Below are 15,682 nucleotides of genomic sequence, written 5' to 3'. Positions count from 1 at the left end.
TCGGCGCTTTACAGACCATTTTTCCTAAGCGGAAATCAGTCAGTATTTAGCTTCCGGCATTCATTCAATAATCAGTATTATTTTATCTAACGCACTATATCGCAAAGCACATCATAATTATAATGTCTATAATAGCCAGAGGAGTTGACACATAACCTTTATCTTCGTGACGCGCAATATTCTGACAAGATGTGAAAATCTGTTGTTAACTTCACGTTAGGCTATGTTTGGTACTGTTTATCTGTTTACCTTTTATCTTCTAATTAACGTTAAGTACCAGCATACACGTTTATTTCTAATCTACCCTTGTCCAGTTGCTTGACTGCACAATATCACTTTTTGTTTTTTAACTACAACCACTGATAAGATAAACGCTACCGAGACACTCCACGGCAAACAAGACCGCAGAGCGTGACCCCTCTTTGGATCACATACCACAGTGAAGTCCATTGTAACAAACTGGGCAAAATGATACAACCCAGATAGTAAGCAACTAAAGCAAGTGTCCAAAACAGCATCTAACACTGACACAACTGTGCATCTCTTTGGCTGAAATTAAACTATGCAGACATTTTGTCTGGGTTTTTACAGAAGCCCTATAACAAAACACTGAAGAATTGTTTTGTGGTCCAAGACTAAAGGTCAGCCTTCTGGGACTAAAAATATGATACCTGGTGAAGTAACGTTACAAGTCAAATTCAGTGCAGAACCAAGGTTAAAAAAATATATATAAATTTGTTTACTAGAAAAATCCAAGATGTCAGAATTCAGTTCAATTGAAACTGGTGTGGGAAAGATTCCCATTAAGTTGGGAAGATATTTATGTGATTTGTATGAAAACTTGTTTATTTCCACCTCAGTTAAAAAACAAAGAAAAAGTAATTAAAAACAATTTTAAGATATAAAGGCACGTTTCCAAGACATCAAGCTACATTGTGAGATTTAAAGTCACAATTGGGAGATCAGCTTGCAATTATGAGGAAATAATTAATTGCCATAAATTACCTTTTATTACTCGGAGGCAGAAGTGGATTTCCTAGTATCGTAATGATGAATAGGCGAAAAAAAAACTCACAAGGACATTATAAAAGCAAAACACTCTTATTTACAAAATATATCTGGCAAGATGAATATTTAGGATTAAATTAAAGTGTGGAATTTTGGTTTATTATTGGAAGGAAGAACATTTCACATGAGGCTTAATTCTGCAAAGTTGATGTGGTTATAATTCATTTCAAAAGTACCGAGAGATTAGGCCCCATGACCAAAAATACCCACAAAGAAACTTTCCACACTTTTTTTACTCATTTGGCAGACAATATTATCTAACGTGACTTATGTTGCATTGAATGTACTCATTGTTTTATCAGCTCACACATTCCCTGGGAATTGAACTCATAACCTTAGCATTGCCATCAGCATGCTTTCACTCTTTGAGCTGCAGGAATGCATTTTTCTCAATATAGCACCATGTTGCTCTTCTGTCAGACATGGCGACACACAAGCTGGAGAACAGGCTTAGAGTCACAGCACCCGTCCCGTCCTGCTGGTGGATCCTCTTACAGGGATAAACCCACAGGATAAGATGCTGATATCTAAAGAAGACAGAGGCTCAAATACACGCTAAACCCAAAAACAGCAGCACAGCAGGTGCTTGTATTCAATTAGAAAACCCAGAGAGCTGGACAGTATGAACATTTATTTCTGGAAATTAATTACAAAGTCTTCAAATACCAGTGAACCAGCAGATTCTGGTAAACAAGTTCGCAAGTCTGATTATACTCCTCTCAAGAACAAGATACAGGGCTATGGATGATTATTATTATTATAATAGTGGAATAATTGTCTGTTATTCTGCTAAAGGATAACAAGATGAGGTTAAAATCTACCGCTGCGTCTGATTATTATATTTTGACCCTTACAGACCACAGTTTGGCATCTATATGTACATGGATTTTGGATGAGAAATGTCACACGAAAGAGACAAAAGCTCAAAGTTAGTGTTTGAGGAAGTACAAACCAACCAGGAACTCTGAAGAACAGTAGCATCACATCATGTGAAATCCATAACAGGAAATGACACAGTGCCAAACACCTTCAAGATCATCTTAAAGGGGTAGTTCACCCAAAAACGGTGAGATTCAGACTCACCCTTGCGTCATTCCAAATGCAGAACAGAACATTTGATGTTTAATCATACACTGAAAGTCAATGGGGTCCAAAACAACTTTTGTTTGGACCCCACTGACTGTCATTGCACAGACAAACAAAAACATACATTTTTAAAATATCTTCCCTCAAACTGACTTGGAATAACATAAGGGTGAGAAATTGATGAATAATGGGTGTACCACCCCTTTAAACACAACTGATTGTAATACATAGCGAATGCCTGAACTTACAGAACTGCTGTTAGGGTTTCATTAGACATTAAACACAAGATGCATATGTGCTTTAGCCCTTTGCTGGTGAAACAAAATGAGACACACACACACACACATACACAAAGAAAGCAGTTCATTACATTACATGGATTGGATCAAGGCAAGACTTTGCCATTTTAATAAATAAGTTGAAATTAAGCATAAGCACAACTAATAAAGGTTGGAGAAGTGGGAACTATGTGTCCCCTAATCTCTGCCGTCCCCTTTTCTCCCTCAGCAGTGGAGGACTGGTGTTATTTTAGAGCAGTAATATACGCCCTTATACGAGTGCAATGCTTGTCAACATCATCGTCAAGATTACAATCATTACAGTCATTATCCACTACAACATCACTAGTATCAGCACAAATGCATTCTTAGATTAGTAAATGTCAAAGAAAAAAGGGACAGGGAAGTTTCTGACGTTTTTTCATGAGTTCCTCTACTTCATTTAGTCTCCTTTTCGTTTTTCTAACCGCTCCTAGACACAGCAGACTACTTGTGGAAATACGCACGCATAAAACATGACTTCCTGTGAAGAGAATGAAGGGATATAGAAGAACGTCACATAAAGAAGACAATGTGGCGAAACATGAGTATTATGTGCTCTACAGGATGATTACAGTGCAATGAGTCAGATGTATGAGCAAAAAGGTCGTCTGTATTCGTTTTTACAGATCAAATAACAAACCTTCCTTCTACAAACAATGAAAGCCTAAAAAGGAGTCTTCTTCTTAAATAAGCACTGGCCTACAGTTTAAAAGCTTCAACAGTATTAGTATTACTTGTCACACCTGTAAACGTTTGTCTCCTAAACTGTCCAGAGGTTACAAAGACTCAGCTGCAGCGTCTCACGTGTTCCAGAACGTATTCTGGGAAGTGCAAACTACACACTTGCAGTCCATCCAGTTTGCAAGGCATCCTGGGATACTCGTCCTCTTTCCATTTGTTCTCCTCTGGGTCAAATGTGAGGATAGAGTCGCTGTAATGACCGTTGTAGCAAAGTCCTCCAAGCACCATGATCTGTTTGTCCAACACTGCCACTCCGTGTCCGCTGCGTCCTATAGGCATAGAGGCCAAAATAGTCCACTCGTCGGTGTCTGGGTCGTACACTTCCGTCGAAGGGCAGCCCTGGGATTCGAAAGAGGCACGCAGTATCACACACACCCCGCCGAACACGTACAGCTTCCCATTGTGGGAGATCATCTTGTGGAAGCAACGAGCGTAGTTCATTTTTGACTTGTTCTCCCAGCAGTTGGTGAGGATAGGCGTTCGCCGCGTACGGTGATCGGACGTTCCCTCCCGTCCCGGGTCAAAAACGCATACTTGTTTTGAGGTGGAAGAGGAGGTGATGCCGCCAGTGATATACAACTTCCCGTTGAGCACGGTTCCTTCGTGACCGTACTTGTTTACAGGGTACGGGTCTACAAACTCCCACTTGTCCTCAACAATGTCATAACGCTCCGTAGAATAGAACGTCTCATCGCGAGTGCGGCCTGCAACGGCGTAAATATACTTCCCGATGACGCCGACCGCAAACTCTGATCTGGGAACGGACATGTCGGCCATGCGTAGCCAGGAGTTCTGTCTGGGATCGTAGCGGTAGACCTTAGAAGAAGCGTGGAATTCTCCATCCGGGCCTAGTTCTTCACCACCCAACAGGAAAGCGAAGTTGTTGACGATGGCCAGGCAATCGGGCCGGAGCGGCACCTGCGGGCCTTCTAGTTCCCACCACACTTTGGGCCGGTGGAGGAGGAGGATCTTGCTGTTGACCATGCTGTGGCCAATCATTCCACGGAATACAGCAGTCTGGGGTCTCACGGATCTGATGCGGTTGGACTTGGTTTCCGCCAGCGGTTGTTCGTTCACCTGATGAAAGTAGCTGAGTGCCTGGTCTACTTCCAATCTCAGTTGGCGGGAATAACGGTAGAACTCTGATGTCTTCACCTGTGCAAGGAGAAAGAAACAGATAAAGGTCAATGACATGCCACTTTATAAACACACTACTGTTCAAATGTTTGTGGTTGGTAAGATGTTTTTGAAAGAAGTATCTTATGCTCACAAAAACTGCATTTGATTGGTCAAAAATGCAGTAGAAACTAGGGATGCAACAATACAGTTAGTCCACGGTTCAATACGTACCTCGGTTTTTAACCACGGTTTTAGGTTCAACAAATTAACAATAAACACCTGTAAACCTCTATACACTGGAAAAAGCGTGGATTTTTATATGTGTGCTTAACATTTCTTTTGAGAGAGGTATTATTTTTCAGATTTTTACACAAAAAAAGGATGGATTGGCCATTATTGAGCGTAATAAACACATGTAATGTGCGTTTCATTCATACTGGACATCAGAGGGTGCCCTTGCGCAGAAAATCCACATATGCATCATAGAAGTAACCATAGATATGTACTGTATATATACAGTGCCTTTCTAAAGTATTCATACCCCTTCATTTTTTTTCACATTTTGTTATGTTGCTGCCTTATGTTAAACTGTTTTAAATTACTTTTTTCCCCACATCAATCTACTCTCCATACACCATACTGACAAAGCAAAAACAGAATTGTCACAACTTCGTAAATTTTATAATTTTTTAAAACTGAAATAAGTACATTGCATAAGTATTCATACCCTGAACTAAATATTTAAGTCTTTTTTTTTTTTTGTTTAATGCGACAAGCTTTGCACATCATCCTTTGGTAATTATCTGCCATTCTTCTCCTCATCTGTTCACCTCTCAAGCTCTGTCAGGTTGGATGGGGGCAGACGCACATTTTCAGATTTCTCCAGAAATATTTGATTGGGTTCAAGGCCAGGCTGTGGCCGCGCCACTCAAGGACATTCACAGAGTTGTCTTTAAGCCACTCTTGCTGTGTGTTTAGGGTCATTGTCCTGTTGGAAGGTGAGCCTTCTGTGCAGTCTGAGGTTCTGAATGCTCTGAACTAGGTTTTCATAAAGGCCATCTCAATATTTTGGTGCACTGAGCTTTTCTTCTACTCTGACAGGTCCCTCAGTCCCTGCCTCTGAAAAACAGCCCCACAGCATGAGGCTGCTACCAGCACACTTTACTTTTGGGATGGTACTGTGAGGGTCCTTTGGTTGCTTTTTTGTAAATTCCAAGTGTGTTTTCATGTGTTTTAACTGAGGAGAGGATTGAGTTTGGCCACACCGCCATAAAGCCCAGATCAGTAGAGTGTTACAGTGATGTTGGTCCTTGTGTAGGTTTCCCCTGTCTCCACATATGATTATAGAGCTCAACTAGAGTGACCATCAGGTTCTTGGTCCCCAGTCTAACCAAAGCCCTTCTCCATCAGTTGCTCAGTTGCTCAGTTTGGCCAGGAGTCCAGCTCTAGGAAGAGTCCTGGTTGTTTCAAACTTCTTCCATTAAGAGTAACAGAGACTACATGCTTCTGTGAAACTTCAATGAAGCTGAATTTTTTTCTGAACTTTTCCTCAGATCTATGGCTTGACGCAAACCTGTTTCTGAGCTCTACAGGCAGTTCTTTGGACTTCAGGGCTTGGTTTTTGCTCTGATATGCATTATCAGCTGTTAGACCTTTTATTAAGATGTGTGTGCCTTTCCAAATCATACCCATTCAATTGAATTTGCCACAGGTTAACTTCACTTGAAGTGAAGTAACATCTACAAGCAATATGAATGCTCCTGAGCTAAATTTCAACTGTCCCAGATAAGGGTATGAATACTTATGCAATGGAATCATTTTAGTTTTTTATTTTCAATAAATTTGCAAAGATGTTAAAAACCTGTTTTTTGCTTTACAATCATGGTGTATGGAGTGTAGACTGATGTGGAGAAAAAAGTAATTTAAAGCAGTTTAACATAAGGCAGCAACAAAACGTAAAAAAAAAAAAAAAAAAAAATTGAAGGGGTATGAATACTTTGCAAGGCACTGTACAAAGACTATAGAAATACAAAGACAGTTCACTCCTATACTTATGAATGGGAGAAAGTGCAACGCGCAATAAGGCGGGATAGTCCCGCCTTCTAAATGAAAGAGCCAATTGTTGATTGGTAAAGTCAGTGCGTCACTGCAGCGCCCATTAGAAGCCGAGTGAACAGACTTTCCTTAAAAGGGACTTTGATAAATATATATCTATGGAAGTAACACTGATGATGTTCCAGGAAATCCCTAATATGGATAAAGGCATTGCTATTGCTGTAACTGAATAAAAAGATATAATGTTAAACGTTTTAAATTATGACATGTAAGGACAATAAACACTGTGCTGCGCCAATATATGGTTTATCTTATGGAATGCCAATCCTGCCATAATTATAAATAAATGAAGAAATGAACAAAGAAATGTAAAAATATATATATATATATATATATATATATATATATATATATATATATATATATATATATATATATATATATATATAAATAAATATACAAAGAAAAGTAAAAAAGCACTTTTTTTTCCCACTTTTTTTTTATACATTTATTTATTTCCACTTATTTATTGCACATTTATGTATTTATTTACATATTTATTTATTTTTTGTCCGTAGGGTAATGAGGAGGGCGTGTTTTACCTCAGGAATAGCAATCGAGCCAGAGTAGTCGATGGGTAAGCTTTGAGGCCACAGTGACACCTTGTGGTGCCCACAAGTACAAGAAGTGTAGCCTACATGATGCACCTGTTGATAGTGTGGGATGAATGACTTAGATGGGCGATATGGCCAAAATCTTATATCAAGGTTATTATTTCAGTTTCAAGTGGGGGGGGGTTGTTTCAGCTGGGAAGCGTGCAATCTGTGATCGCGTGCATTTTCTGAAGCTCGCAAAAGCGTGCAATCGCTCTCTTATGCTCGCTGTTTTTTTAGGTTTCACTTTCAACGCATTACTGTAGAAGATTTGTCGCCTCGCGCCACTTCCTGTGTGGACAGTCACCGCATCAACTGATTATAATGGGTTCTCTTGGTGTAGACACGGCTTTAGATACGGATTATTCACACGTCTTAGGCTAGAAATATCCAGAATTAGGTCAAACAAAAGGTGTCCATGGGAACGGAGCTAGTGAGACACACACACCATGCATTGAACATACAAGCATCATGCTCATCCAAACAGCGCCTGTCGTATGCCCTCAGCTTTTGGAGCTAACTGTATTTTTTTTTATGTAACCAAAAACAACATTGACAGCATCAGAAACAAACCCGTAAACTGATGTCCAGGGCATTTAAAAAAAAATGAATTAAATGTATGCTTTCATGAATATGGAATGCCACGCTCTTAATTCCAATCGATAAATTCAGTTAAAATAATAAAGGGCTGTTACTAGTAAAAATCCAATCAGTGTCAACAAAAGCCATCAGAGACATCATTACTGAATGCATTTACACTGCAATTAGCCTACAAATGCATACAATGTTATGAAATTAACGTTTTAAATTTTGAAGGCAGAAATGTGTCAACATGTCAATCAATTAAATGATACGTTTAATATGAAACTAAAACAGACACTAGGTGGCGCCAAGTCACTGTCTTAAGGAGTGAGTTCAATCTGGATTCCTTCAAATAGGTTATGCTGATAACGAAAACACCACTAATTGTTGCCGCGGTGCAGCTGTGGATTGTTTCTGTGATAATTATATGTAGGCCTAATGTGTTATATAAAAAATATAATTTTCATGACAAAATTATCAAAAAGATTGCAGGTAGGAGACATAATCGAGGGAGCACGACTTCTTATGTTGAGAGAACTACATTTATTTCTAGTGGCAATTAATGCACGAACCTGCGTGACCATAGCAACTTATTTTTAATTATGGCAGGATTGGCATTCCATATTATCTACGTTCTTCAAGCCATCTTGGGTATTTTCTAGTGGTGGGCCGTTATCGGCGTTAACGTGCTGCGTTAACGCGAGACTCTTATCGGGCGATAAAAAAAATATCGCCGTTAATCTATTCTCAAAGTTGGGTTGGGAGCTGGGTCTATACTACGCAAGCTATGATGACTTTGACCTGATATTTTAGCGCGGATGTATACCTAGCAGAATTGCACTGTAGGGGGCGGAACGAGTCTTCGAACCTGTGTGTATGCGTGCTAAAATGGATGCAGCTATGAAGCAGCCGGGTTTGCTTCAGGGAAAATGTATTTTTAAGAAGCTTCCCAATGGAAATCGGCAAGTCATTTCTGTCTCTACGTTACATGGTCACGCTCTCTGTATCGCGCACAGCGGAGTTCCGCCCGGTTCGCACACACACACACACGTGGCGCACACACAAGTAAGCACACTCCCACTCCTATTTGTAAATATTAAGCCGCAAAACGTCTATTTAAATATGACTTCTGCGTGTCTCTGTGTTAATGTATGGCGCAAGACGCGCGGGTTTGTTTACTCATGCAGAAGCCCGCGCGACGCTTGCGGTGATATTAACGTCTGTCGTCTCACTAAATGAGGACATAAATACATGAACAACATCTCCAGAACTGCTCTGAGAGTCACTTCATGAGCATTCGAGCGTTTCATTTGAGAAAAACTATCCTCATGGCAACCCGTCAAAATAAAAGTTTGGTTTCACTTGAAGACATTGGGCAGAACGTAATAGGCTACTACTACTAAAACTATTAAAACCTTATCTTTAAGGAATAATCATACAATGTCTTCAATGTTATTATCAATATTAAATTCTTGATGACTGCTAGTTGTTTACTACTAGTAGTGAATTTATTCTGATCTACTTGGCAGAATTCAAATGAGCCATTTTAATCTAGATTAAAAAAATTAATCTATGCCCACCACTAGTATTTTCATAATCAGAGGTGGGTAGTAACGAGTTACATTTACTTGAGTAATATTTTTGGGTAACTAACACTTTTAGAGTATATTTAAAGATGGGTACTTTTACTCTTACTCAAGTAAATTTTTAGTGAAAAAAACGGTACTTTTACTTCATTACTATGGGCGACGCTCCTCTCGTTACTTTATCTTAATGCAATACAAGTCAAAAATGCTTCAATTTATTCCAAACGCACCATCTACTTTTCTCTGGTCAATGAGCGATGCCCGTTTACGAACGATTCATTCTTTTGAGTCAATTCTGTTCAAAGGCTTGATCAAACCAGTTGGCAAACCAGTGAATTGGTTCGCAAATCAGTTTGAATGATTAGTTCAGTTCCCTGCCGCACGCGCCGAGTCTTCTGAAGCGGTTCTCACTCAGAGTTGTAACATCAAGACCGTTGAAGACGTGGCTTTGTATCTACAGTCAATTGAAAGCAAATCTGCAAAGGCTATTGTTTGCTAGCTATGAAGATCTTTATTAGATGAACACCGCGTGTGCTGTCTACGGTTCCACAGGTATAGATAGGCTACATTCGATTACAGTACACGATACCACTACGACATTACCAGTTTGTTATACATGTACTTTATACATTAAATACAATGTATAATTTATACATTAAATAAGCTGTCACGGAGAGTATGAAATGAACACCAGCCAAACCCGCGTTAGCTCTGCGCAGCGGCGCACGACCTTTCCAGGAGGAATACCTATTTTCACAATATACATTTGTTTACATTTTGCGAAACAGACGGAAGAAGATCCGTCAATGTGCATTTGTTTCGTTATGTTCAGATGTTCGGTAGCGGTCATGTGAGGAGTTTTCACTCTTCTCCGTGTCAGAGGTTATATATAGGCTACATATATAATACACAATTAATTAATATACTTTAAAATATAATTTAATTCAGTGATGCAAATCAGAATTTTCACCTGCTGTTAATTCAGTTTTCAGAGTCATATGATCCTTCAGAAATCATTCTAATATATTGATTTATTACCAGTGTTGGAAACAGTTGCTTAATATTTTTTGGAACCTGTGACATTTTGTTCAGGATTCTTTGATGAATAGAAACTTAAAAAGAACAGCATTGATAATAAATCAACATATTGGAATGATTTCTGAAGGATTATGTGACACTGAAGACTGGTGTAAAGGCTGATGAAAATTCTGATGTACATCACTGAAATAAATTACATTAAAAAAACCTTGAAAAAGGGCCGTCAACGCCTTCATGTGACAAAAAAAGAAAATACTTTTCACCTTGAAAAAGATCATTGAAAACATTTTGTAAGAAGAATAGTTTTTACTTTAGTGGTTAACCCACTATTTTCTTGATAATAGTATAAATGTTTTCAGAAAACCACATGTAATCAACATGAATGCAAAGACTTGGCACACGTTTAAAACCAGATTTCTCTTGTTCTGTTGTGTACTCTCTTGTCTGTCATGACACATCATGAACAAGGAAACACTTTTACCTTCTCAAAGATATTGGCAGGAGTCATGAGGCAAAAGCGCAGGTTCTGCACGACCGCATCCGTATGTCTCCAGCGCCGCCGGTCATGTCTCAGCCAGGCCTGCACCGCCTCGTACAGCTCAATTTCCGGAAATCGACTCAGCTGGTCACTATCCAGATATGCCATCAACTTCTCCAAACTCAGATAAGATAGGAAGTCCGGTCGCGCCATCAAGGGCACAAAGTTCTCCAGCAGAAATGCATCAAGCTGCTCCTGCACGCCTTCCACGCCGACGCTGAAATCTTCCAGCAAGCGCATGACCTCAGCACAGTTCTCCAAGCAGATCTTGGCCAGCAGGAAGGAGCAGCAGAACTCTACAGCCTCTGTGAGTTGCACGTACATAGCAGCCTGCAGGATCTCCTGCACCGTGAGCATGCTCAACTCCAAAGAACCGTAGTACATGAAGCGAAGGACGTGACCAAACCCGGCTGCCGTCAACCCCTTCATGTGAATCTTATCCTGGTCACGTTCCCGCATATCGGCCGTGAACATGACCCGGAAATAGTCGCTTTGCGTTGCTAACAGAGCCTTGTGCGCCTGGAAGTGGTGCTCCTCGATGAGCAGTGTGACATCGAGCAGCAGTCGCTCCTCATACAAGGCTCTGAAGCCCGACGACACGCTGCCGTCATGCACTTGGGAAAGGTACACCTCCACATCCCCCGCCATTAGGCACCTGCAGAGACACAAACGCTCTTATAAATGACATGTCAAGACGAGTCGATATGTTCCAATTCAGCTGGTCATCTCTGCAAGGTTGGGAAGACCATAACTGTGATGGAGGGACAGACATTTTACAGCTTTCTCTCAGGTATTTGATAGAAATAAGACTTATTTGTCTTGTCTCAGAGTTTGAAATCAATCAACAGGATAAGAAAAGCCTCTTAAAGGGACAGTTCACCCAAAAATTAACAAAATTTGTCCACAATATGAAAATTAGTGGGGTCCACATTAATGTAATTTGATAGACAAAAACTAGTAAGCCATAAAAGTTTGGAATGACGGGAAAATTAGCTCAACACCATTTAAAAGTTTGGGTTCAGTTTGAATTTTTTTATTAATATTTTTATTCTGTATTATGCAGTTCTTTTGAAATTTCAATTTACCATAAAATCCTGAAAAATGGATCTCTGTTTCCACAAAAAATATAGGTAAAGCAGCACACCTGTTTGATAATAATAAGAAATGTTTCTTGAGCACCAAATCAGCAAATTAGAATGATTTCTGAAGGATCATGTGACACTAAAAACTACAGTAACAGCTGCTAAAAATTCAGCTTTGCAATTACAGGAATAAATTACATTTTATTTTTTTTAATTTAAATTGTAATAAAAAAAAAAATATAATATTTCACAATATTACTGTTTTTACTGTAATTTAGATCAAATAAGCTTTGGTGAGCATAAAAGATTTCTTTCAAAAACAAAAAATCATACCCACCCCAAACTTTTGAATGTAGCATCAATGATGAGAAGATTTTCATTTTGGGGTGAACAATTGCTTTAAAACAAGATAAAATTATGCATAATTACATGCTCATTGAACTTAAACAGCATCTCCTCAAGCTCTTTATCAACAAAATCGTGTGAACTATTTGTATTTTAGTGAATAATAGTTGGTGAAAAAACATGCCAGACTTTAATAAAGCCTCTGGAAGGACTTCAAGAACTTTCACACCTCAGCACTTCAGTTTCTGCTGCTGAAAGCCAAACTCTATCTCAAAGCTCCCCCACACACTCCCCCTCTACTGCACACATACACACACAGCACACTCACCTCTGATTGGCCACGGGCATGTCACAGGGGGGTGTCCGAGCCAATCAGAGGACAGTACCTCTTGTGTCCGAAGGAAATTAAATTCTGAAGATATTCACCTAAATGACAAATCGAACAAGCCCCAATCATTAAAATAATGTTAAAATTACCAACAGACTAAAATACCACAGATGCACCAACAATTCAATGTCCCACTGTGTGCAAACAGGAAACAATTACTTATAAAAGGAGGCAGAATTTGACTAAATATATCCCAGCTTGCAGATTTAAACTACACCATATGTGCAGAACAGCAGCCTCTTATTGTTTAATCATTTTTTATATAAAATTGAGATGAAATACACTGTATCCTTAGCAGGTTATGTGGCTTGTAGAAAAGTAGAGGGTGATGATTTTGTGATATTACCTTCTAGAGGCCTCCTGGCCAACTGTCGGCTTCACTGCGCTGAAGGGACGTTCACATTTCCTCTGCTTGTATTTGCCCTGCTCTAAAAAGAGATGACATCCACATGCTGGTAAACAGACAGGTATTCTTTAATTTCCGTGTTATTATTATGTAATTTCCCCATTGTTAACACAACACACATTTGAAAATGGTCTGCTAAAGAGTTAAAACAACACATATCAAATGTTACTCATTCAGAAAACACAGAACAACATCTAATATGGTGTATAAAAAAAATGTTTGGGCTTTTTTATTGCAAGGCTGAGCAAGTCCATATATGTAAGGGATGCTTTGTTGTACATAAGACAGTATAAGAGCTACATTCACAAACAGTAGACAGATCAGACAAACGAATCAAATGGAATTTCCCAAAACATTTTGCTGTCATATTTCATTTTGCAAATAAACTATGATTGTAAACTCACTACTGTTCAAAAGCATGAAGTCAGTACAATTTTATTTGAAAGAAATTAATACTTTTATTGAGAAATTAAACAAAAATATTGATCAAAAGCGACAAAAATATGTAGGCCTATATTTAAAAAAAATTGTGTCTCTATTTGACTTTCTATTCATCAAAGAATCCTGAAAAAAAAAATGTATCATGGCTTCTTCCACAAACATATATTAATCAGCACAATGGTTTTCAATATGACAATAAGAACTGTTTTTTTTTTTTTTTTTAGCAAATCTACATATTAGAATGATGTCTGAAGGATCATGTGACACTGAACACTGGAGTAATGATGCTGAAAATACATCTTTGTATGACAAGAATAAATTACATTTTAAAATATATTAAAACAGAAAACAGGCTTTTTATATTGTAATAATATTTCACAATAATACAGTTTTACTTATCAAATAAATGCAGCTTTGTATTGAGTTGTTTGAGTTTGTCCTCCTATTAAATAATAAAGGTTTAACTGTGACCATAACTGAATGACAATGTGTCTGTTTTAACCTTACATTAGACTCAACTTGGTTTTAAATCCTCTAAACTTCAATGACCTCGTGTTCAGACCCTCAGTAAACAAGACACAAAAACAACACTTGACTGATTCCAAGAAAAGCCCGTATTATGGGCTTCTTAATGACATGTTTTGATTTCGCAGTTGTTGCTATTGTTCAGTCTCTAAAATCTTTAATAACTACCCACAAGCAACTGGACATAAACACTGGCGGTGGCTTGAAACCTAATGAGCTGTCTATCTAGACAGCATTTATAGTCACTGAATCCTAACGCGAATATGATGCCTAAACATGCTGTCTATCTAGGAGCTCACTAGGTCAATATGAGAGACACTGGCAGTAATTACCGCTGACACGTCCCAACGAATGTCAACCACTACATATGTAACAATTCTGCTGTTTCGGCTACAATAAGCTAAAATGAGTGCGTTATTAAGTAGGACAACGTTGTGTGGGAAATGAAATGATTCCAGTAGGCTTTTACCTCGGCGATGCGACTCCACGCAACCCCGCTTCGACCAGGGAGCCCGAGGTCCTTCGGACATGGAGTGCTGGTGTTAGACAAAGACCAGAGAAATTAAATATGAAATCTCATTATCGACGGAGATATGCTGCCCATTGGCGTCTTTAGGTGACAATAAACCAGTGTTATTTGGACTGAATCGCTAAATGTTGTTTGTCTGTAGCCTCCACAGCGATCGTAGACGCCATATTATTGTCTGCACTGACGTCATTTCCCGAACATTTGTCGGTCGGACGGAAATGTTGGAGTTTGTGTGTCAATATTCTCTGCCTACATGTGTACAAAATGTTTTAGTTCACTGTCATAGGTGTGGAAAGAGTACATAAGTCGTGGTATATGTTATGATTTAACTTTTACTTTCCTTATGAATAGGAACATCCTGTTTCATATTATATTATATTTAGTCTCTCTCAGGGACATGCAAAGAATATTTTTCTACTTTTTCTACAGATAACCTAGTCATATAATAGCTTATTCTGTTTTTGATGTCTGCGATTCATCTACTTTTCCCTTCACTTTATTGGTACTTTACTGATCCCTCAATGGCAATTATATGTTGCAAATTGCAAAAACAGATAAACACTGTGGTGTTACACATATTACAATAAATGCAGAGAGGAAAAAATAAAAGCTATACACAAGAGGTATGTTTGCACTGTACACATTAAAGTTTCTGCATTTGTTTCAGAATGAATAGTTGACTTTGATATCTGGGTCATTTTACAGAAACGTCCACTTTTGGTATGGCAAGATATCTTAAAATTTCTTTCTTTTTCTAACATTTAAGCTTAGACCACATTATTAGACTACATTTTGACTTTATGAATACATATAAATGACAGCTTAATTAATTGATTTTTTTTTAGCTTTTTCATGCAATTGTTTCAAGACCATATGTACCATTTTTTTTGTCACTGGTGTTACCTTCTTTAGCAATGATAAAAGTTTTTATGAAATATTATTTCTCGATTTTTTTTCAGCACATGTAGTCAGAGTTACAGAAAGAGAATGAAAATGCACGAAATAAGGAGATTATGTTTTATTTATTTAATGTGACACAAAAAACAGTACAGTAACACAGTAGCACAGCACAGTAACACCAGTGACATACATAAGACCTGATATACTGATCTTCACTGGTGTTGCCCATAAGGAAGGTAACACCAGCGACAATTTTCATGAAAAATGCATTTTACAAAAT

The 15,682-nt window shown here is 38.4% G+C and overlaps 1 protein-coding gene across 3 annotated transcripts; it reads right to left on the bottom strand.

Moving 5' to 3' along the window:
• Positions 1-1,666: 1,666 nt before the first annotated feature.
• On the bottom strand, positions 1,667-14,725 carry klhl15 (kelch-like family member 15). Of its 3 annotated transcripts, XM_058764902.1 has the most exons (6): positions 14,443-14,499; positions 12,948-13,029; positions 12,542-12,639; positions 12,206-12,265; positions 10,730-11,441; positions 1,667-4,370 (listed from the first exon to the last, which is right to left on the bottom strand). In XM_058764902.1, the coding sequence occupies exons 3-6, from the start codon at positions 12,559-12,561 to the stop codon at positions 3,261-3,263; spliced, it is 1,902 nt and encodes a 633-aa protein (XP_058620885.1). In that variant the 5' UTR covers positions 12,562-12,639; positions 12,948-13,029; positions 14,443-14,499; the 3' UTR covers positions 1,667-3,260. The 3 variants fall into 3 exon arrangements, with proteins under 3 accessions (XP_058620885.1, XP_058620886.1, XP_058620884.1); XM_058764903.1 differs by lacking the exon at positions 12,206-12,265; XM_058764901.1 differs by lacking the exons at positions 12,206-12,265; positions 12,542-12,639 and having other exon boundaries at positions 14,443-14,725.
• Positions 14,726-15,682: the final 957 nt, after the last annotated feature.

This window comes from Onychostoma macrolepis, chromosome 24, assembly GCF_012432095.1.
Source record: "Onychostoma macrolepis isolate SWU-2019 chromosome 24, ASM1243209v1, whole genome shotgun sequence".
Taxonomy (NCBI): domain Eukaryota; kingdom Metazoa; phylum Chordata; class Actinopteri; order Cypriniformes; family Cyprinidae; genus Onychostoma; species Onychostoma macrolepis.
This window is presented reverse-complemented; position numbering and strand designations above follow the sequence as displayed.

Bases quoted from the DNA above. Each gene is read 5' to 3' on its own strand.
- klhl15 (XM_058764901.1), bottom strand. From the start codon at position 14,503: ATGTCCGAAGGACCTCGGGCTCCCTGGTCGAAGCGGGGTTGCGTGGAG. The intron at 13,030-14,442 runs GTAAAAGCCTAC...ATCTCTTTTTAG, and splicing joins CGTGGAGTCGCATCGCCGAG to AGCAGGGCAAATACAAGCAG. The intron at 4,371-10,729 runs GTAAAAGTGTTT...CTCCTTGCACAG, and splicing joins CTGCCAATATCTTTGAGAAG to GTGAAGACATCAGAGTTCTA.